We start from the raw sequence: 20,281 nt of genomic DNA, 5'->3' as shown, positions 1-20,281 counted from the left end.
AATCTACACACAGCGGTCAACTGGTGGTCCGGCCAGCCTGTGTGTATCTGAGGGAGCTGTTCAGCCAGGCGGGCTTGACGCATTGACACTGGATTCCCACCATAAGCAGCTGTCAGGTATTTCTCAGATGATTGAACTTCTGGTATCATGAACCGCTAACCACTTTCTAAACTTTTATCAAAACATGTTACAAAACTCCGAACCAATTTCAATTCAGTTTCCATGCATTGCATTTATGTGTGTATTTATATTAAAGTTTAAATGAACTGTATAATGAACTGTTTCATGGTATATTCCAGTTTTGGGATTTAAATGTAATGGTGTTAATGACAGGTTGGAACTGTATAGATCTCTGTTGAGTTTTAAATGAAAAGAAGAGTTGGCAAGTTCAAATGAATCTGAACTGTTTTCTCCCAAATACTTCCTCAACTTTCTTGTCATACACCAAGTCAGATAAAGTAATTATAAAAACAGGTGCACTTGGGTAACACAGCCTCCATCCCAATGACGAGAGAAGGACCTCATTCTGGGCATGCCGTCACAGGCCAAGAAGGTTTCAGCTATTCAGTGGAAAATCAGACATTCCCAGATTTGTAGTTGAGCAGCATATTTTAATAGTCAAAACCAATACATTTCAGAGTTGTGGAAAGTAGCAGGCATCTTTTATTAGCAAAGATAAAGAAATACCCCGTTCTCTTGTTTGGAATTATTTTAAAAGAAAAGTTAAAAAATACACTTTGGTTTCAAACATAAACTCAAGTGGTAACCTTTGAACAATTGATAAAAAAAAACCTGCTTTGATGAGCGATTCATAAAAAAAAAGCGTAGAGTCTGCGTCTCCATTTAAAACGTTACAAAGAACGGTGGTCGTGGACTGTTTAAAAAGGCGTCAGACGGCGAGCTTCTCGGGGGTCAGCCCGTAGCGGGAGGGCTCCCTGCCGACCGCGGAGAACACCTCCAGGAGGCAGAACGCGTCCGTGGCTGGAGAACCAGAGAGAAACAGAGAACATCAACAAAAGACAAGTTGGGTTTCCCGCTGAACACACAGACACAGCTTGTTTGTAGCAAGAACGAAACCAGCTCCATTAAACATCCATTAACAAAAAAACACGCCACCGCAACGGAGCAATGAACCCTGGAGAGTTCAAGTTGTTTACCAGAGAGGAGGAATGGAGAATTTTTCCTTCAGGCCCCCAGTGTGGGGCCAGGGACGGAAGGCTGTGTGGATGGATGGCTCCCTGTAGCCTCCACACACACACACACACACACACACACACACACACACACACACACACACACACACACACACACACACACACACACACACACACACACACACACACACACACACACACACACACACACACACACACACACACACGGCTGGGTTTTACCTGCATATCTAATCTGGCTCTGGTGGAGGGGCCTCCGCTCCCAGTAGGACAGCTGTTCCCTCTTGTCCAGTGGCTTTCCCAGGACGTGCTGCACCAGTTGACTCAGGCCTTTCTCCGCCGTGCGCTTGACTTTCAACCGCTTTATCTGCAGGGCCGGACGGGAGGGTAGAGGGAGTTTAAACACGTCGTCTTCAATCAAGGTTCAAGGCAAAAAATAATAATCTGCCTCGTTTTCATTTGAGATTCTAATTCTAATTCTCCACATTATATAGGATGGAGTGACGTGAGCGGTGCAGCGGGCCGTGCTACCTCTTGGTGAACCGAGTGCAGGTCCAGCACACGGGCCATCTTCAGGGGCTCCGGGAGAGACCAGGTGGTCTGGAGGTACTTGAGGTCTCCTCCCAGATCATAGCCTTCAAGAGGAGTAGAGGAAGGAACCGGGATGAAAGACACAACATGGTTCTCAGAGCCTTCATTCAGATGGAGAAAATCTCTCTCTTTTGCCGACATCAGCTTGTTCGCCACGGTATCAAAAGAGTAAACGATATAGGGACAGGACACAGTGAATAGAAATATCTAGCTCATAAACTAAAACGTCAAAGGCAATCGTAAAGGAAGCCGTCAGATGACGAATGTTTGTTAATAAGGTGCTTCTTTTGGCGGTATTTATTTGAACATGGTGCATGTAAGGTATACAAGCATTCAACGAACGGGACGTCTTTTAAGCCTGTATATCTAAAATGCACTCTAATGCATATCTAATCCACCCAGCCTCCATCTTGGTTCTAAGCGGTAGCGGTGAGCGGCGACAGGTCGCTAAGCGCCTTCCGTTGCCCCTCCGGAGCGCTTCTCTTGCCCCGACTCGCTCCCTTTAGCCGGCCCCCCTTACCTAGCTTCCGGACCTTGGTGTCGCATAGGAAGGACGTCATGAAGTCCAGGGTGCTGGGGTGCTGCCAGAGGTCCGCCGAGCACATGTCCACGATGAAGACCTGGTCCAGGACGGCCAGCTGGATCAGGGCCACGCGCTGGGGCACCACACAGCCGAAGCCCGCCCGCCACTCCATGTCCACCCCCACCGTCCCGCCTTCCTGGGGAGCCGCCAGGGACGTTTTTTTGCAGATGAGATTACTTATGCTACTTCACTTATACACGCCTTTATTTTGAAAGTCAAGTCTAAGCTAATGGAAAATAAACCAGTCTATCAAACTGATTGAAGCGTTACAGCATTACTTGACCCTGCCGTTTAAAAAAAAAGGACTGAAGAATAGCGACACATTATTTATATTCCTATATCAATATAGCTCTGTGTATATTTTTGAATGGGGCAGCTGTACCTTGAACACCAGCTCTCGGCACCGCTGCAGGTCCTCCACAGTGCCCAGGAAGTGGATGTTGTCCCTGCTGATGGGCAGCTGGTAGTAGCGGTCAGAGTGATGCTTTGGCACGGCCCACTCCTGGGTTGTGGCATTCAGACAAGACTTTCTGAAGCGAAGATCAAGTCATTGGGGGTGCATGTGAATTAGAAAACTGGGGGGTTAATCCTTGGTGCCAATAGAACGGTAGACAGTTATGGGTGAACTTGAGGTCATGACAGTGGACACAATGACAGCACGTTGTCTGGGCTGGATCAACTGAGACTAGCGTCTGACTTTTAAATAACAAAGCATATATTGTTCCAGACAATATTATGAACACACTGAGTTATGATAAGAGGTCTATTTCGATGAGTTTATAGTATACCCATTCATCAAAAACATTTAAAATCAAAAGTTTACAGAAAATACAGATATTTACTTCATATTCGCAGTGCAACAAAAAAAAATTAGGCACACGATATTTTCGTGTGCCTCAGGCTTAAGATTACAGCAAGATTGCTGAAGGGACGTCTGGATTTCTATTCTGAAAAGAAGGCTTGGTCTGTCTGATGACCTCATTAAGTCCACTTGTGTTTTGTCAACTTACTGTGCGTTTGGTCCACCTCTGACAATCTTTGACAAATGGGCCGCATGTTTTGGACTAGTATAATTTGTCAAAAGTGCGTCCAGATATATTTGCATCTCAGGGTCATCTGCTATAATTGCCTAAGAACAAACATTAGATATGGTCAAACAATATAGTAACATATTTATGCATTTAAAATGAGAGGGCCGGCAGGCATATCTGCTAGTAAAGCCTATTTACCTTTGTGTGGTCGCACCAGTTTTCCTGATCAATATCTTTCTATAAAGAAAAGTGGATTAATATTTTCTTTCTTTGAGAACTTGCCAACTCTTCCTCCCCACAACACACACTTCACATCAAAGCAGAGGCGCATTGCAAAACAAGATATCAAAGTTTGGAATGGAGATCACTTTGAAAACGCAGCATATTTCCTATGTTGTGGTTTAACCGTTGGTTAGCCTGTGGTCCATCTACTCACCCATTTGAATCTCTTCTCCATGAGGAATCGCAGAGTGCCTTTCTTCCTCATGTGCACCGAGTGGTGACACAGGGCTGGGAACAGAGAGGAAACTCCCTGTCTGTTTGTGGCTTTTAAATGAGCACACACACACACACACACACACACACACACACACACACACACACACACACACACACACACACACACACACACACACACACACACACACACACACACACACACACACCCCCTTACCTGGGTCAATGTTGAACTTCCCAATAAGTCGAAATACGTGCTTGGAAAGAACCTTTGACGTCAACTGGTTAATGTGAAACTGGCTCAGGACGAGATCAGGGTACATCCTATCCATAAACAGAAAAAACTGCATTCAAAACCACGATCCACGAGACGTGACGCGTACATGGGACTGTGGATGCGTTCGCTGTTCACATCGGCCGTACCCGCTGAGGAAGTCTTGGGTGGTGCGCGGGTCACACCAGGAGTCCAGCAGGGTGACCAGACGGAGCTCCAGGTGAGGATGTCCGTACACAAAGGACTCCGCTAACGTCACCTTGTCCTGTAGTAGGAGGGGGATGCACATCTGGGGTGTTGGGGGGGGGGGGGGGGGGGGGGGGACCGGTATTAGATCATGTGGTTTAAGCAGAGGTTGAAGGATTTCTAGTCCCAACATGGATGTATATCTGAGGGAATAAGGATGATGTGTACAAACGGAGAAGAGGTGGATTTTTACATATAATCATATGTGGGTTTCACAATTACTCATCGAGTAAATATTATATGGTACAGACGAATTGAAGGATTCGCCCTACTACATACATGAAACCCCCAACCATAACACCACACATAAAAAGCATGTTCTTACATCTTCCATGTCCAGCGCGAGTTGCAATCCCATCTTCACACTGAACGCCGCCGCCTGGGGATGAGAAAGGGAAGGTCTTTTTTTTTTTTTAAGAGTCCCCCATCGGACGATGCAGATCACGACGCCAGTGAGAGCACCTCCACGCACCTCGCAGTGCAGGCTGAGGCCCTTCAGCCGGGCCACGTGCTGGGTGAGGGCCGCCGGCTCCATCAGCCGGAGCTGGTAGATGTCTATGATGGGGTTGGCCACCCCAGGCAGGCGCTCCGTCACCAGCTCCAGGGCGCGCAGGCGCAGGGGCAGGGCCTGCTCTTCAGGGAGCGACGCCAGGCTCACCTGTAGGGTGAGGTCGACGGAGGGGTTCACCTGATTGATTTGATATGGGTTCTTTAGTGAACCGTTATTCATCCAGGTTGAACACGACGACGTTAGAAATGTAGAGATAAAGTTAAGTGTATGTGAACAGGGTGCAAATATTTATTTGTGACTGCTAGAGTGGAAATATCAACCCACAAAGCAACTGTTTTAATATGTGTTAATGAACGCTATAAGTTCATCAAGACTAGGAATGTGTAGAATTAAACTGTTAAACTATACTCTACAATTAAATTAGTTTGGTCTTATCACAGGTAGAGTGCACAGGGTGCTTATTGAAACCTTTGACCAAGAATTGATCCATGCGTTCCAGAAGATTAAAAATTATAATATATATTAAGTTATATATAGCTTAAAACATAGCTTCATTACCTTAAGAATAATACAATAAAAGAAAACTTTTGCTCAAGGCTTTAGAAATACACTTAAATGGTTAGCATTCTGTTTGAGATTAGAAAACCAAAACAGCTCTGGATTCCCAGATTGATGGAATAAACAATAAAAACAATCATTAGTCTCAGCCCTCATATCCATGAAGCTCCGAGGTCAGAGGTCGCCGTTTTTCTTTTTGCCGCTGACCTGTGGGTGGTCCTTGAGCCACTGCTGGAACTCCAGCAGGACCCTCTGTTTGAGGTCGGCGGGCTTCTTGTAGGCGGCGCAGCCCTCCAGGATGGTGAGCAGGGCCTCCAGGGGCCGGGCCACCTGGGAGAAGCCCTGGGAGGCCGCCGCGCGCAGCTGGGTGGCGGGGGATGACACGGGGGAATGTGGAGAGAGAGAGAGAGAGAGAGAGAGAGAGAGAGAGAGAGGGAGGGAGGGAGGGAGGGGGCTGGTGAGAGGAGGAGGAGGAGGGGAGCTGGGGAGATGCAACGTTCAAAGACCGGGGGGGGATCGTGACTGGCATTAAAGGGGCTGTGAAGTAGCTGGGGGGAGGAGGGGGGGGGGGATGTTTGGGATTGTTTTTTCTAGCACTTTCAGACTCATCACCACTTACTATAAGAAACTTTTTCATTAAGTCTTGTATTCACAGCGGTAATTGACACGTCTGAAAGGACAAATCAATGACGCATAAATTAGATGTGGTGAGGTGCGTCAATAGGTGTGAATTTGGTGCCACGGTTAATTGAATGATTGTCTGGGCCTTAGAAGAATGTTTGATGCAGGATAGGAATCAAACCCCTCCTGACATTATGGACCCGATGCGTCGTTCTGACTTACCCCGGCCCACGCCTTATGGTTCCACAGAATTGCGATCTCCAGTCTGAGCACATTAGGGTCGATACCTGCATGTGCACATGCACAAACAAACACAGGTCAAGTTACACTCTGACCATTGGCCAAGGCAATATGTAATTAAGGCATATTTCTTGGCTAATATTCATCTGCCAATATAGCTTTCCATTTCTGGCATTCACTCACAATGACACATTGTGAATATTGGTAACCAGCTACTTTGTTATGAGGACTAACAGAGGTGATGTATAGGTTTCTTTGATTACATCACTGTTCTCATTTAATAAAACAGCTGTTAGAGGAAAAAATTTAATACTGGCATCTTCTTTCTATTCTGTTATTATATCAGTGACTAAGATAATCAATCACGCTACACATTACAGACTACAGTTGCAACTAATGGACCTGCGTTTAGTCCATCACCACCACCAGTTCTCATTATGACTTTTGGAAACCCAACGCAAATTAAAAATCTCTTTGATCAACAATACATTATGCACAGAAATATTTATTATTTTCATTCTACCATACTTAGAGGGGGGCAGTTTGTGGCTTACACTGCCCGCGTTGGACATAGATGTTGTAAACAGGCTTCATGCGAGGCTTAGGGGTAGCATGTTGAACAGGCAGAGTAAAGCAGCCATAACAACAGCTGAGGCTCGCCGGGTAGTTACGGAGGAACCCGGCATTAGCTCTGCATTCCACTCCGATCTGCAGCCAAAATACTCTGGGGAAGACGACGAGGCCCTCTCTCCCCCCTAACGGCCACGGCGGGGGTACAGGGTTGCAGAAACAAGAGAGGTGTGTGGTTGTTTTTCTTTAGGGGGGGGGGGGTCGGGCTCTCAGTGTGTGTGCGTTCTCCATGGATGGGTCTTGAGAGCACCAGCTTTTCTTTCTGTCCCTCTTTAACGGCCCCTGTTTTGTCTAAGCGTTCCCTAGGAATTCGCCGTCACTGAAGCAAGCCGGCTCCAAAATAGTTACGTTGCAATGTAATGCGACCTGTCCGACTTCTCTTTTTGCAAAAGAAAAACATTCACATGGATTTATTGAGAGTTCCCCTATTGTAGGGGGGGGGGGGGGAGTCTAAAATCCTCTTTTGTGTTAATGTTACTATTTGAAAAAACATCGGCCCATTCCTCTCACCCAGCTCGGTGAATTCCCACCAGAGACAGACGTGTATACGTGCACTGGTACATGAGCGTCTGGATGTGAACAGGGAGGGACGATTGAACTGGGCTCCGAGTCTTTGAACCGCAGAGAGGCTATGACGCGGTGGGGGTGGTGGCAGAGGGGTCATTAGGAACCAGCGGGAGGGGGCGAGAGGGGAAGAGTGGAGGGGGGGCTCCGTAGGAATGTGGAACATGTGTCGTCACCGGAGAGACCGGGCTAGCGTGTGGACAGGGCTTGAGGAATTCTCCTAAAACACAAGACACAGATGTTCCTCTGGGGGAGCTGAAGGTGTTGTTACAATTGTTAAATCCTTTGCATGAAGGTTATTTATTTATAAAACTTTGTATTCATATTCTGACAAAGTGTGGTTTTGGACACATTTAATTGGCTTGTCTTCCTAGCATGCTTTGTGCTTCTGCATTTTACCATGTGAATGTAGATGGGAGATGATAGGGCAGGTCCAACGATAGGTTTTCAGGTTTTCACATTCACACTGGTCAATTCCCAAACAACAGTTAAACTTGTGCGAGAAAATCATTTGACTGTCAATGGCCAACCACAAACCGACAAAGAACCTTCAGCTCCCCATCAAACACGCCCTCTACTCCCGTGCAGAAGCCTTCCTGCTGAGGGTTCGAACCTTTCTCTTGCCGAGTTGTTGTATAGCGGACTGCAGCCACTGGTACATCTGACGCTTCACTTGCAGGCTCACATGTGTTCATGCTAATGCTGCACGGCGAAACATTAAACCCTGGAAAACCCTGCGTGGTTTTCACTTGATTGTGTGGCTGAAAGTCAGCATCAAGATACTAAATTCCCCTCTGCAAACTCTGAAGAAAAAGGAATTGAATCCTCTGTTAAACCCTAGTGGGAGTTTGTTATTCCGTCTGTTTCTGTTTTCATTATCTTGTTCAGGCTTTGCAAGAACATATTGATCATTGACGCCTAGATGCAACAAAGAACTAGCCATCGTAAATGAAAGACATGTGAACGGTGGTCCTGATGGAAGGATGTGAGTTGGCTGTGCTGTGAGTGTTGTAAGAGTGTGTGTTGTGTAAGAGTGTGTTACAAACCCTCTGCAACTTGATCCATCCTTCACAACAGGAGGTCAGCCTTTTGTGGGTGATTGGCTCCTGAAGAGGAGGAAGACAGAATTGCAGGGGATTATATCGTTTTACACATCGTAATTCAATGGTCAGGGTTCAGGAAGTAGTTTTCAAGCATCTGTATTGCTCTAATGTATGTGCTGCTCTGAAGTCCAGTAGATTTGTATTTGTTTCACCCTTAAACCCTGTCACAGTCTCAAAGGGCTTCACAGGCCACATTTTATGGCACCCTCCTTGTCTTGAGGAAACATAACTCAAATCGCGGTTCATCGAAAAAGGTTCATGAGGGAGGACCTAACAATTCAAGACCCCTCTGGCCAAGTTGAGTTCATAAGCTACTTCCAACAACACACGTAGCTTTGTTCTGAGCCCCATAGGACCAATGTCTAGAACGTGAGAGTGAATTGTGAGTATGAATTACAAATTGTGAGAGCTAGGGCAGAAAGGAAATGTGTGAGAACACAAACCTGAGAAAGGGCAAGAAGTCATTTGAAGGCGAGGTTTTTATTTTATGTTTACAATTAGGACCTATCTCATTTTAGGACCTTTCTCCCTCAACTATAATCACGAAATAACCCTAGCTCCAAGTGTGTTTGTGTGTGTGTGTTTGTTTATAATGAGAAGTAAGATTTTCCTTTACAACACAGCTGGGTAAGGTCTCCACAGTAATGTTGTAGCCCCACCTACCAGCCACACGGTGCATTACATCGCTTCCTTGGGGGAACCAGAATAATCTAGATAAACATGTAAGATGATGATAAGACAAATCTCAGACTATCAACTAGTGGGATAAAGTCCATAGCTCTACATAGAACCGACACACATTTTGAGTTGCATGATGCCAGATGTATGTAAAATTAATGGACACAGACTGTGGGCTATCATCCGGTTGAGCCACAATCAGGCAAGTCCTAGTGTTTAAACCGTTGAAACACCGCACACAACTCCTCCATCCTATAGTCAGTTCATGCCATGAGGTTTTCTATGACAACGCTTTATTTGTATGTCGCACCGTGTATTACAAAGTACCCTATCATGCACAGGCTGTCTGGTATCAGCTCGGGTGAGGGACAGGACTGGCATTAACCGTGTTATGGGGTGGAAACAAGGGTATTTTGTCCTGTTACGAATTTGAAAGATAACAAATATCCACATACTTTTCGTAATGTTTACCCGCTTTCTTTTGCTTTTGTTTAATACTCTCAAATAGCTTACTTTCTTTACCGTTTCTGTGTCCCAGTTGGTCGTCTCTTTTGCTTGCCACTTCCGTGTTTATGTCTGGTTCGGGACGAGCGTCAGACCAGTCACTGTACGTCATCATCGGTACTTCTCGGCTGTCTCCGTCGACGGCCACGCAGCAGGGGAACGGTCGTCGACAAACAAACCTTGGTTGAGGTGGAGAGATTGTTGATTTCAGGTGTGGTAAGGTTTCTATTTTATGATTTATGATTATCCATTAAAATGTTGATAAATACCGAATGAATAGCAAGATTGTAAACACCTCTGGTCTATTTCAATAGTATATTTCCAAAACTATTATCTTTGATATTTTCTGTTATCCTGAAAATAATAATGACGTTTAAATCAAAAACGATTGATTTCACCAGTGATTAAGTGGGATTCAAAACAATCTGGTTAACCCGCGGTGTTAACAGCACACTGCAAACTCAGGGACTGGGACCAGAAGACTCAGGTATTGGAACCAGTAGACTCAGGGACTGGAACCAATAGACTCAGGGAATGAACCAATAGACTCAGGGAATGGGACCAGTAGACTTAGGGACTGGTCCAGTAGACTCAGGGACTGGGACCAGTAGATTCAGGGACTGAACCAATAGAGTCAGGGACTGAACCAGTAGACTCAGGGACTGGAACCAGTAGATTCAGGGACTGGACCAGTAGACTCAGGGACTGGTACCAGTAGACTCAGGGAATGGTACCAGTAGACTCAGGGACTGGACCAGTATACTCTGGTACTGAACCAGTAGACACAGGGACTGGACCAGTAGACTCAGGGACTGAACCATAATCACACAACCCTGAAGTTAAATCACTTTTTTATGAGAAGCTGTTGCTTGACAGTTCATTAATAACCTTTATTTCTGATTCACTTAACTAATGCAGTCTTTTTCACCAAAAAATAGAAGTCATACACCTCTTTGTTATCCTAGCATTGTAATAATATCATGCGAAACATACCTTTACATCTGCTGTTTCATAGGAGAGTGGACACTTCTATCAGGTTTATGGCAAGCGGATCGTGGCATGTTCTATCAGTATAACTGTTCAACTGTTATACTGATAGAACGTGCCAGGATCTGCTTAAATTGTGTATAGATTTTTTTTTTTAGCAACTAACAATATGATTTTTTTAATGATTCACACTGAATATTAACAGAAGGACCAGTAGGCCTACTAATTAATTTCCAGATAGTATTTTTTCATATATAATGTGAAATATGTGAATCCTAATATCATTAAGTTGCATACTGCAAAAGAGACCTCCTGGGTACTCCTACTCGTACTACTACTCCTACTAGGTAAAGGCGGATGTTTTAGTGGGTGCCATGGTTACAATGGGTGGTCCGGCAAAACGTTACAAGTTTGTGCCGCTTGTGGTCTCGCGAGAAAGTAAACCAGGCTGCGTGTGTGTTTGTATGTATGTGTGTCTATTCGTAGCCTCTTATGTTTGCAGCCTCTCTTTTACAAAGCAACAACCCTCTTGTAAGGAGTCCGTGTTCTGTTCACAGGACTACGTCCAATGTAGTGGTCCGTCAGAGAGCAGCCCCGGACGGTTGACTAAACAGTGTGTGGTATCTGGGCTAAATATACCACTGTGACAGACTGCTGGTCTGGGGTGTTTAGCAACTAGCAGCTAGCTAGCTAGCCAGTGAGACAGGGGCGCTAGCTAGCTGGAACAGCGAGATGGAGTGGACAGGTCACGCAGGGGGGAGAATAACCCCAGATCGGCAGCATGGCACCACCGAAGCTGCTTCTACTCTATGGAGCTCCGATGTCCCGTCTCCTCTCCGACAGGTAACAGAGTGGTCTATTGTTATCGGCTGTTACCTACTGAGACTTGATGGCGATGGTATGAAAGCCAACTAGTGCTAAGCCTGTTCTTGGGAGTGTGGGACTGAGAGACATGCAGGTCATGTTTTACTGCGTGTTCTGGTTTTATGTCAGTATATTGTGGGATTAGCATTTCCTCCTTTTATAACGCCTCGTCCCAAACTCAAGGCAGCGTCGCAGTTCATATTCAACTGGATAATAATACTGCATCAAAAGATCTAACTGTTTCAAACGAAGTTCATTGCGCACTGGGCTAGTTCTTCCATTGACAACGTTACATCTATTTCAAATTGTAATTTTTTGTAATTTTTATCATATTCCGGCAGAGCATGACGCATATATTTTTTGGGAAAACGTCATGTTTTGTGTTCGATTAAATTAGAAAACGTAGCTATTCTTTCCATGTGCAGTTATGCACTGTTGACATTCCCAGCCTATGACTGCATTGGGTAATAATAGTGGGTTGGAAACGGTACTTGGTTTTGATAGGGGGTTCATGGCGGAGGAAAACGTTTGTTTATTTTTAGTCCTCACCACACCCTGCGCAAAATACATTATCTGCTGAGGAAGGCGTCGGAAAACTGTACTCTATTGATCTCTATATCTACTGCACTAAATTGCACCCACCCAATCCTGGGGTAAAGTATGACTTTGAGTGTGCTTATGGTCTATTTCAATTTGAATCACTCATCAGCAAAGAGTGTCCTATATTACTCAACCAAAATTTTGGTCTGAAATCGAATAGTATTTTGATATCAATGATATTGATACATAAGGGAAGGGCCGCATACTGTTGGAGCAACCAGTGGCTGCTGAAACTTTCGTTTTCTACTATTCACCCCTCCCCGTTTTTGTTTTGTGTTGTTGCTGCTCAGCCCGCATCACCGGCTTCCAGCCCTTTCAGTGACAGCGCCCTGACCTCCCTGTGCCAGAGTCAACAGCGATGCGTGAAGGCGTCCATCGCGTCCGGCTGGAGCCTGGCCGAGGCCCAGCACCAGCTCTGCTCCCTGGGGCTGCACGGCTCCGAGTCCCTGGAGCAGGAGCAGGCGCGCACCACGGCCTGCCCCTCGGAGCTCACCCACACCGAGGAGGAGTGGCGACGGAAGGAGAGCGTGCTGGGAGGCGGAGCTCCCCGCGGCACCAGCCACAGCCCTGTGCTCGGAGCCGTCGCTAGCTGGGATGTGTTTGATAAGGTAGCCCTGAGTGACGCAGCACTGGGGTCACGGTCATGTGGGTTGACCTCATGAACAACCGCCGAGGGGGATAAAGTTGAACACTCTGCAGAAAAGAAAAAGCGTGTTTTCTTTTTTTTTTTACCCTGGCAGGTAAAAAATTAGGACCCTGCGGCTGTCCTTGTTGCCGTGAACGAGTGTGTTTAGAACCAGATCTCTTGTACTTGATGCAGCCGTGTTTCGTTATGAACAGGAAGATGATATTGGCTAGTGTTGGGACCAGAATGTTCAGCCAGAATGTTCTGGGTTTGATCCCTAATGTCTGAAGCCCTTCTCTAGGCGTCCTTTAGCAAGGTGGCGGACCCTCCCCCCTCCCCTCCTCCTAACTCATATTTTTTGTGTCCTTTCTATTCCAGAGCATAATTAACACCCCACAGACGTCCTCAGATTGTGAACAGGACAGAAGTAAAAACTTCACCCAGAAGTACGAAAATGAACTCCGACATTTTGGTGAGTCAATCGTATATAAATAGATTTGACATGTGCTACTGTGCTAACTTGTCCTGATAGATCAATGCTACTAAGGTGATAGCTTCACCCGTTCATCACAATTTCCAATACCTTTTCAAGTGTACTGCTGTGGGGCAAGCATTAGCAAAGAAAAGCCTGTTGAAGCATTTTTTTTGTTTAGTAATGTCATGCTTCCTTCGCGTGTCCACAGGCATGCTGCGGCGCTGGGATGACAGCCAGAGGTTCCTCTCCGAGCAGCCTTTGCTAATCTGTGAGGAGACGGCCAACTACCTGATCCTCTGGTGCTTCCGGCTGCAGCAGGAAGGGGTGAGGAGATGAGCTCGTGATAGACTGGGCTTTGATGCATGTTAAAGTGGTGGGCAATAGGGATGGGCATAATTAATCGATGCTCGATAATTGATCGTTAAGAAATGCGTCGATCAATTTATATTGTTATCGATTAAAAGGACGTTGTGTTGCATACTGTGAGTCTTGAAGCATTTAATTGAATATAACCCTGCCGACTGGTGGAAAGTGAATGGAAGAAGGTTCCCCAGGCTGTCAAAGTTAGCGCGACAATACCTCTGCATCCCCGCAACTTCGGTCCCGTCAGAGCGGGTGTTTTCTGCTGCTGGACTGACAGTTACAAGGCTGCGTTCGCGTCTGACCCCCGAGCATGTTAACATGCTTATATTCCTAAACAAAAATATGTAGGCTGGAGTTACTGTATGCTATGGACGACAGTCACCACCGTATGTGAGTCGCTCTTTTCTTTCTTAATGTTGACTCTCGCTCCGCTTGGTGCCTCTTGGAGTCGTTACATTTTGCCAAAACTGTGATATTTTAGCAACAAGTCCAGCCTTATATATGTTCAATAAGGTATTGCTTTTAGATAGACTAGTTCATGCAATTGTTTGTAAATGGGTGGCTCATCTTTTTGTTGCGAGCCTTTTCCGCGCGCCGGCTGCAGGCATTATATGTCGGCCTTTCCCCCCCCTTTTTTTTCATAACAGTTATACAGTTTAATGCCCACTGCCTTTGTTTGATTATTGTTGTCCGATAAGTTCGCTACTTATTGTAATTGGAATAGGCTACAGATTTAGTCTTGTTGAATCGTTTCCAAACCTTTAAGAGCGCCTGTAGGCGCATTGTTCGGACTTTACGAGCGCCGCATAGGCCTATAACCTATAATGCCTGTATTTATTATTTTAAAACTGTTAAACAGTTGTAGGTCTTCAAGTTAACTGTATTGTATTAATTTTGGCCCATACATTATTGTTGGAATAAAGATTTCATTGATAAAAACATTAGAAAAAAAACATAGAAAAAAGTTAATGATTAATCGATAATTGATCGATAACTCTAGCGATGCTCGATCAAGAAAATTTCTTCAAATGCCCATCCCTAGTGGGCAACCAAAATCAGTAGTTTACTTCAGATTATGTTAAATGTTAAATATAAGTTGTGTATTAAAGGGTAATTCCGGTGTAAAATGGATTTGGGCTATGTTTTTTATGATAACGAGTTGAAACATTAGTTTTGGAGCACAAAAACAAAACTGCATATAGACGCATTCTTCAGTTGGCTGTTTTTAGCCAATTCCATCAAAACGCTATAAACTTGGAACGTTAAAACGTTTTTAAGACTCGATAGGTTTTGACGAACACAGAGATTGTGACATCCGTCAGCAACACGCAAGCTCTGTGTTCGCCAATCTACTTATTGAGTCTTAAAAACAAAATGGCGTCGACGGGTGATCTACTGATGGTATTGTGGGTATAAAATGTCCTTTTCAATAAACAATCTATACATTTACAAAGTTCTCAATGCCTCGTTTTATATGTTATGACCCTTATTATACCATCAAAGAAGTGTCGGGCTACTTTTAACCTTTTAAGTGGTTTAAAATAGTGATTTAGTTTTTACCATAACCAGTGCCCCCATTGTTCCAAGTTTATAGTGTTTTGATAGAATCGGCTAAAAACAGCCAACTGAAGAAAGCGTCTATATGCGTTTTTTGTGCTCCAAAACGAACGTTTCAACTCGTTATCATACAAAACAAATCCCAAACCCATTTTACACCGGAATTACCCTTTAAGCATCAGAAAATGCATTGCAATCTCACATTCTTTCGGTCTTTTGATGTTGCCTACAATTCAGTAAAGCTGATGATAATTAGGTGAGGTGTATATTGCAGAAGTGGATTGTGCATTAGTGGTGGGTTGACCTTAAGTTGAGAACGGTCGGTCCTATCCGTGTCCTCCTCGATGTGGGTTCATGTGAGTGTTTCTTATCAGTACAGGGTTTGTTATTTGCAGAAAGAAGCGCTGATGGAGCAGGTGGCCCACCAGGCGGTTGTCATGCAGTTCATCCTAGAAATGGCCTCCAATTCCAAACAGGACCCGAGAGGCTGCTTCAGACACTTCTTCCAGAAAGCCAGGGTAAGCCACCGTCTGCCTTATTGGGACACGCATGGAGGAGAAACACCGTTGGCCTAAAGGCTGTGTGAACTACCTTTTTTATTTTGGTTTGCATTTCGTTTGCCCCTCGCCCATTTTGCTTATTCCCTTTTACCTCAAGTCCAAAACGCATAATGGGAAATCAGGCAATAAGATAACTCGTTTGTTAATATAGAGAAAATAAGTCTTAAAAATGTAATGTACATTTATTACGCTATTCAACTTACATTCCAGATTGTTATCTGACAAAAACTAAACTATTAGGACTGGCTTTGGGGCGACTCATTCCTCACTTAAACGTCCTGACAATTAGTTGATCCTTGATAAACATCCGCCAGGCTGTAACTACTGATACTCCAGTCATTAATTCAGCTATGCAATGACAACGCCAGGTTTTCCTACCGTTTCCTCTCCCCCCTCCATGTGGCTGCAGGCGGGACAGGAGGGCTACCTCAATGTCTTCCAGACAGAGCTTGAGGCCTTCAAGGGCCGGGTGAAGGAGTACTCGGTCAAACCTTTGGGAGTGGACACGCCCAAAGACGGCGGGCTCCAGGGTGTGGCCCCGTGCGGCCGGCTGGACCCCAGAGAGGTCCTGGAGTCTCTGCCTCCGGTACGTTGGCGGAGCAGCCTGGCTCTTTTCTGCCATCGGTCGGTTTACACTGACGTTGAATCGAGAACCTCACGAGTTTGGTTCTCATAAAAAGGCTCAAAGAGCATTTAAATGGTTCAATGTTTAACAAACAACCTCATCTGTTTGGCGTTAGCAAGTCTTAGCTATGGTGGGAATGAAAGTGTGAACGTAAGGGCAATCGTCATGTCTGCAGCTACATGGTAAAGACCGTGCTGCAATGTGTGAGAAGAACTGAACATCATTCAACAAATTAGGCATCTTTCTTTTATTATTCCTAGGAGCTGAAGACGGGCTTCCAGTTGCAAGATATGCAGATTTTACAGAATGTTCTCAGCACTATGAATCCACAGGTAATGGAAATGTATAATTGACTTAAAATGTTGGTGGATATACTTATCTACACTATCCCATATCCATTTCTATATGGTGCAATTGTAAACCATTAATTAACATTTCTGAATGCAGTAATACGTATTAACTAACAATGAGTATAATCAAAGCATTATCAAATAAATTTAGTAATAATTTACTAATGGTGTTCATGAATACTTATGTTCATGTTAACTAAGGTTATAGTGTGTTAACCAAGTTTTCATTATTTAATAGGGTAAGGGTTACTAACCCTCACCTTACCTCTACAATTATGCCATATAATAACGCTCATTATTGCATACTTTTAAATAATGGTTACTAGACCATAAGTGAACTGTTAATTGACTAAGTTCTTCGTTAGTTAATGCATATTATTGCATCAACAAATTTTAATGAATGTTCAATCAATGTAACCTTATTGGAAAGTGTTGCCTTAAGTATATATGAAAGGATGCATTGTGAATGACATGCATTCTCACTGTTGCAGTAGCTTCAAGTGTTCTTTAGATGGCGCCATAAAGCATTGGGATTCTAATCCCACTAACACATTTAGCTATTGTTTTTGTGTCATGAAATTACTGAATTCATATTAAAACTGCCTATCAATAAATCTTTCAGCAAAACATGCTAATAAATACAATTGATATCTTTCAGTACTTTGACTGTAAACACATCCACTTTTTGTAAGTTGGATTTGAGTGTATTCACACTATAGGACAATGTCTTCCAAGTCTATTTTCAGTAGCCCTGTTCAATCAGGCACTGCAGTCTTCAAAGCCAGAAAAACTCTATGCAAGTGTTTCTACAGGCCCTCACACTGCCCCAGAGTAGACTCAAGTACGCCAGTGTTTACAAGAATGAGGAACGAGCCCCCTCTCCCCTCTCCTGTCCCCCTTGGCTGACGGGTTGCCATTGGCTGCACAGAGCATGGGGGAAACGAGGCCTGGTTTTTCCAAAGAATCCAGTCCAACAGGGTATTTACTTGACACACAACTGGTCCTCCGCGGTTGGCGTCGGTGTGGTGTTGGGACAGGGAAACGGCCCAGGGTTGCGTAACCAACGTAATCCTGGTGTCGGGAGCACAAGGCTAATCCCATCCCACGGTCTCTCTCTCACTCATGCGTTAAAAAGAATCCCGCACTGTCTCCCTAGGTGGCGGAGTACCACGTGAAGCGCTGCTTGGAGGCGGGCCTGTGGAGCAGCGCGGGCCGGTGGGACGGGAAGGAGGACTCGGGAGAGGCGGACGACGGCCGCATGATGGAGATGTCCTAGCGGCGGAGCTGAAGGTGTCCTAGCGAACGCTGATGGCAGGGAATAATCAAAAGGCTTACCGCCTCACACAATGGCGATCTCAAAGGGCTCCGCAGACCCCCGTTTGGTTGGCAGTTTGAGGACGATGATTATGACGACGATGACCGTTATGAGGGGAGTCCGCCCAAACGCTCCTACTTCCTCCTTGCCCTTCATCACTTCAACTGCAAAGCGAATGCTTTGAGTCGTGACTGATCAGGCACCGGGAGGTTTCGCTCTCTGCTCTCTACTTGAATGTATGCAGCATTAAGTGGAAAGGAGTGTGCGTCGTTACACAACACACTCGTTTATTCTCCAGATTGCTCTGAATTAGAGGAACATTTTGTGTAAACTAGAATTTGAGTACTACATAAACATTTAACGTCATTCTGGGGGCAGGTCTTTAGTAGACGGGGTTCCCGGTAGGGATGAACACAGGTGTAGCCCTTGGTTTTGGGTACAGGCCTACAGATCCATCATTACCTAATGAGATACACCTGGTTCCACCCTGCTGTAACTCTTCTGTGATGAAGGCCTACAGTTGGTGGGAGATGGAAATGAAAAGTGTGGACCTTTCCTGCTGCCATAGAAGATATGCTGCTTAATCTATATAAGAAATGAATGGATCTGGATGGATCCGGATGTCAAAATGATTCAATCATTGATAAAATGTCAACTCATGCAAGACACCACACTAATATGAAACACTTTGAATAATGATAACAGCAACTGATTAGCATCACTGGACCTGCGCATAAGTCCTTTATCACCATAGCCTACTGCGTCCCCTATGAAACGCCATTGTACCCCACTTTTCTTTTTTTAAAGAATGTATGGCATCTATTGTAGCAAAATCGTGCCTCCCTCAAAAACCAACTCGTATCAAACCTGAAAGGAGAAGGGGAACTTGAGAGACCCGCTGCATGAGTAATCAGCATGCATGTTGGTCCCTGCACTGAAGATGTGCAGGGACCAAAAGGTGAAAATGGTCCTAACCTAATTTGACCCTCCATTGCATAAACTCAATTGAAATGCATACAACAATGCAAGCACAAAGGACTTGCCTAATGCCAAATGTTCGCTTGATAAACCGTCAACAGAGGGATTGTCTTTTTTTTATGGTTAATGTTAGGACTAAGTAGGACTAGTAGGAACTTGGCCACACCTGTTTTCACAATACTTATATCAGTACTTTGTGTGTGTGTGTGTTAGTGTGTGAGTATAAAGGCCGCTGTAGGTGGTAAATTGGGGGAAGATTGGTGCATTCACGTTGAGGGGATGAGCAGAGGGTGGGGGATACACTCTCACAAAGACTTTTTATTTTTGTACACAGACGTATGAATATCTTGCACTTTAAACCCTATTTGTTTTTAATAGAGGCTTGAAGTGTTGATTAAGAACAGGACTTAAGACACACCATTTATCCTGTTTTGTTGCTTTCTAAAGAAAGTAAATCTTTACCATTTTTTTTTTTTACCATTTCAAGTAATTCAACTATATAAATCGGGCACTTCTACATGTTCTCAGCAACAGCGTTCATTTATCCGGCAACTTCCACCTTACTGGCTCTCGTCTCCCGCCAAATTCTGCAAAATCGGACTCATTCAGAAATATTTAAAATGCCTTTGGTTTCTATCGGTTCAGTTTCAGAAAGTCCCTTGTTCAGTCCTCGATCAAGCCAGATGTTATTCAGTGTCAAACAGTTGTACATATATATTTATATAAATATATATACACATTTATCGGTAAAACTTGATGTGGAAATGTCATTAATAGCACAGTGTAGGTTCATCATTGCTGTCATTCTTCACTATGCAAAGTAATCGACTGATGTTTTGTATTCTAGTCTGTTAAAGGAATGTCGGTGTCTTTTCTGAGAACGGGTTGATCGGCTGTGGAAGAATCATTTGGTAACATTTGGTTTGACATCTTTTGACCTTTGTGTTTGAATGGCCTTAAACTATATTCCGGAAAATTGCTTTAAGTCCTTCAGAAAACCCTATTGTTCATTAGAAAAGGGCGGGTAACTGAATCAATGAAATAAAAAGTTCAAAATAACCGTTTCCATGTTTTGTATTTGCAACAGCAACTTTCTTTTTTTTGTTATTTTTTAATAACAATATGGCATAATGGAGATGTCATTTTTCTTTTCTTTTTTAAAATATTTGACATTCGTATATAAAATTTCTCATATTTGACACAATTTGACAAAGTGTATA

At 44.4% G+C, this 20,281-nt stretch overlaps 2 protein-coding genes across 5 annotated transcripts; one reads left to right on the top strand and one right to left on the bottom strand.

Moving 5' to 3' along the window:
* Nucleotides 1-590: 590 nt before the first annotated feature.
* On the bottom strand, nucleotides 591-9,907 carry exd3 (exonuclease 3'-5' domain containing 3). Of its 3 annotated transcripts, none has more exons than XM_060050213.1 (16): nucleotides 9,772-9,907; nucleotides 8,524-8,583; nucleotides 6,266-6,330; nucleotides 5,630-5,785; nucleotides 4,826-5,011; nucleotides 4,679-4,732; nucleotides 4,257-4,396; nucleotides 4,051-4,157; nucleotides 3,814-3,887; nucleotides 3,576-3,614; nucleotides 3,357-3,475; nucleotides 2,729-2,876; nucleotides 2,284-2,482; nucleotides 1,704-1,807; nucleotides 1,395-1,539; nucleotides 591-981 (listed from the first exon to the last, which is right to left on the bottom strand). In XM_060050213.1, exons 2-16 carry the CDS (start codon nucleotides 8,540-8,542, stop codon nucleotides 890-892), a joined length of 1,647 nt encoding a protein of 548 aa, XP_059906196.1. In that variant the 5' UTR covers nucleotides 8,543-8,583; nucleotides 9,772-9,907; the 3' UTR covers nucleotides 591-889. The 3 variants fall into 3 exon arrangements, with proteins under 3 accessions (XP_059906196.1, XP_059906197.1, XP_059906199.1); XM_060050214.1 differs by having other exon boundaries at nucleotides 9,781-9,868; XM_060050216.1 differs by lacking the exon at nucleotides 9,772-9,907 and adding an exon at nucleotides 6,042-6,092 and having other exon boundaries at nucleotides 8,524-8,589.
* Nucleotides 9,840-20,120, top strand: cdc37l1 (cell division cycle 37-like 1). Of its 2 annotated transcripts, none has more exons than XM_060050217.1 (9): nucleotides 9,840-9,973; nucleotides 11,307-11,592; nucleotides 12,504-12,821; nucleotides 13,217-13,310; nucleotides 13,522-13,637; nucleotides 15,629-15,751; nucleotides 16,203-16,379; nucleotides 16,679-16,750; nucleotides 17,925-20,120. In XM_060050217.1, exons 2-9 carry the CDS (start codon nucleotides 11,482-11,484, stop codon nucleotides 18,042-18,044), a joined length of 1,131 nt encoding a protein of 376 aa, XP_059906200.1. In that variant the 5' UTR covers nucleotides 9,840-9,973; nucleotides 11,307-11,481; the 3' UTR covers nucleotides 18,045-20,120. The 2 variants fall into 2 exon arrangements, with proteins under 2 accessions (XP_059906200.1, XP_059906201.1); XM_060050218.1 differs by having other exon boundaries at nucleotides 9,859-9,978.
* The last annotated feature ends 161 nt before the right edge of the window (nucleotides 20,121-20,281 follow it).

This window comes from Gadus macrocephalus, chromosome 4 (assembly GCF_031168955.1).
Source record: "Gadus macrocephalus chromosome 4, ASM3116895v1".
Taxonomy (NCBI): Eukaryota; Metazoa; Chordata; class Actinopteri; order Gadiformes; family Gadidae; genus Gadus; species Gadus macrocephalus.
This window is presented reverse-complemented; position numbering and strand designations above follow the sequence as displayed.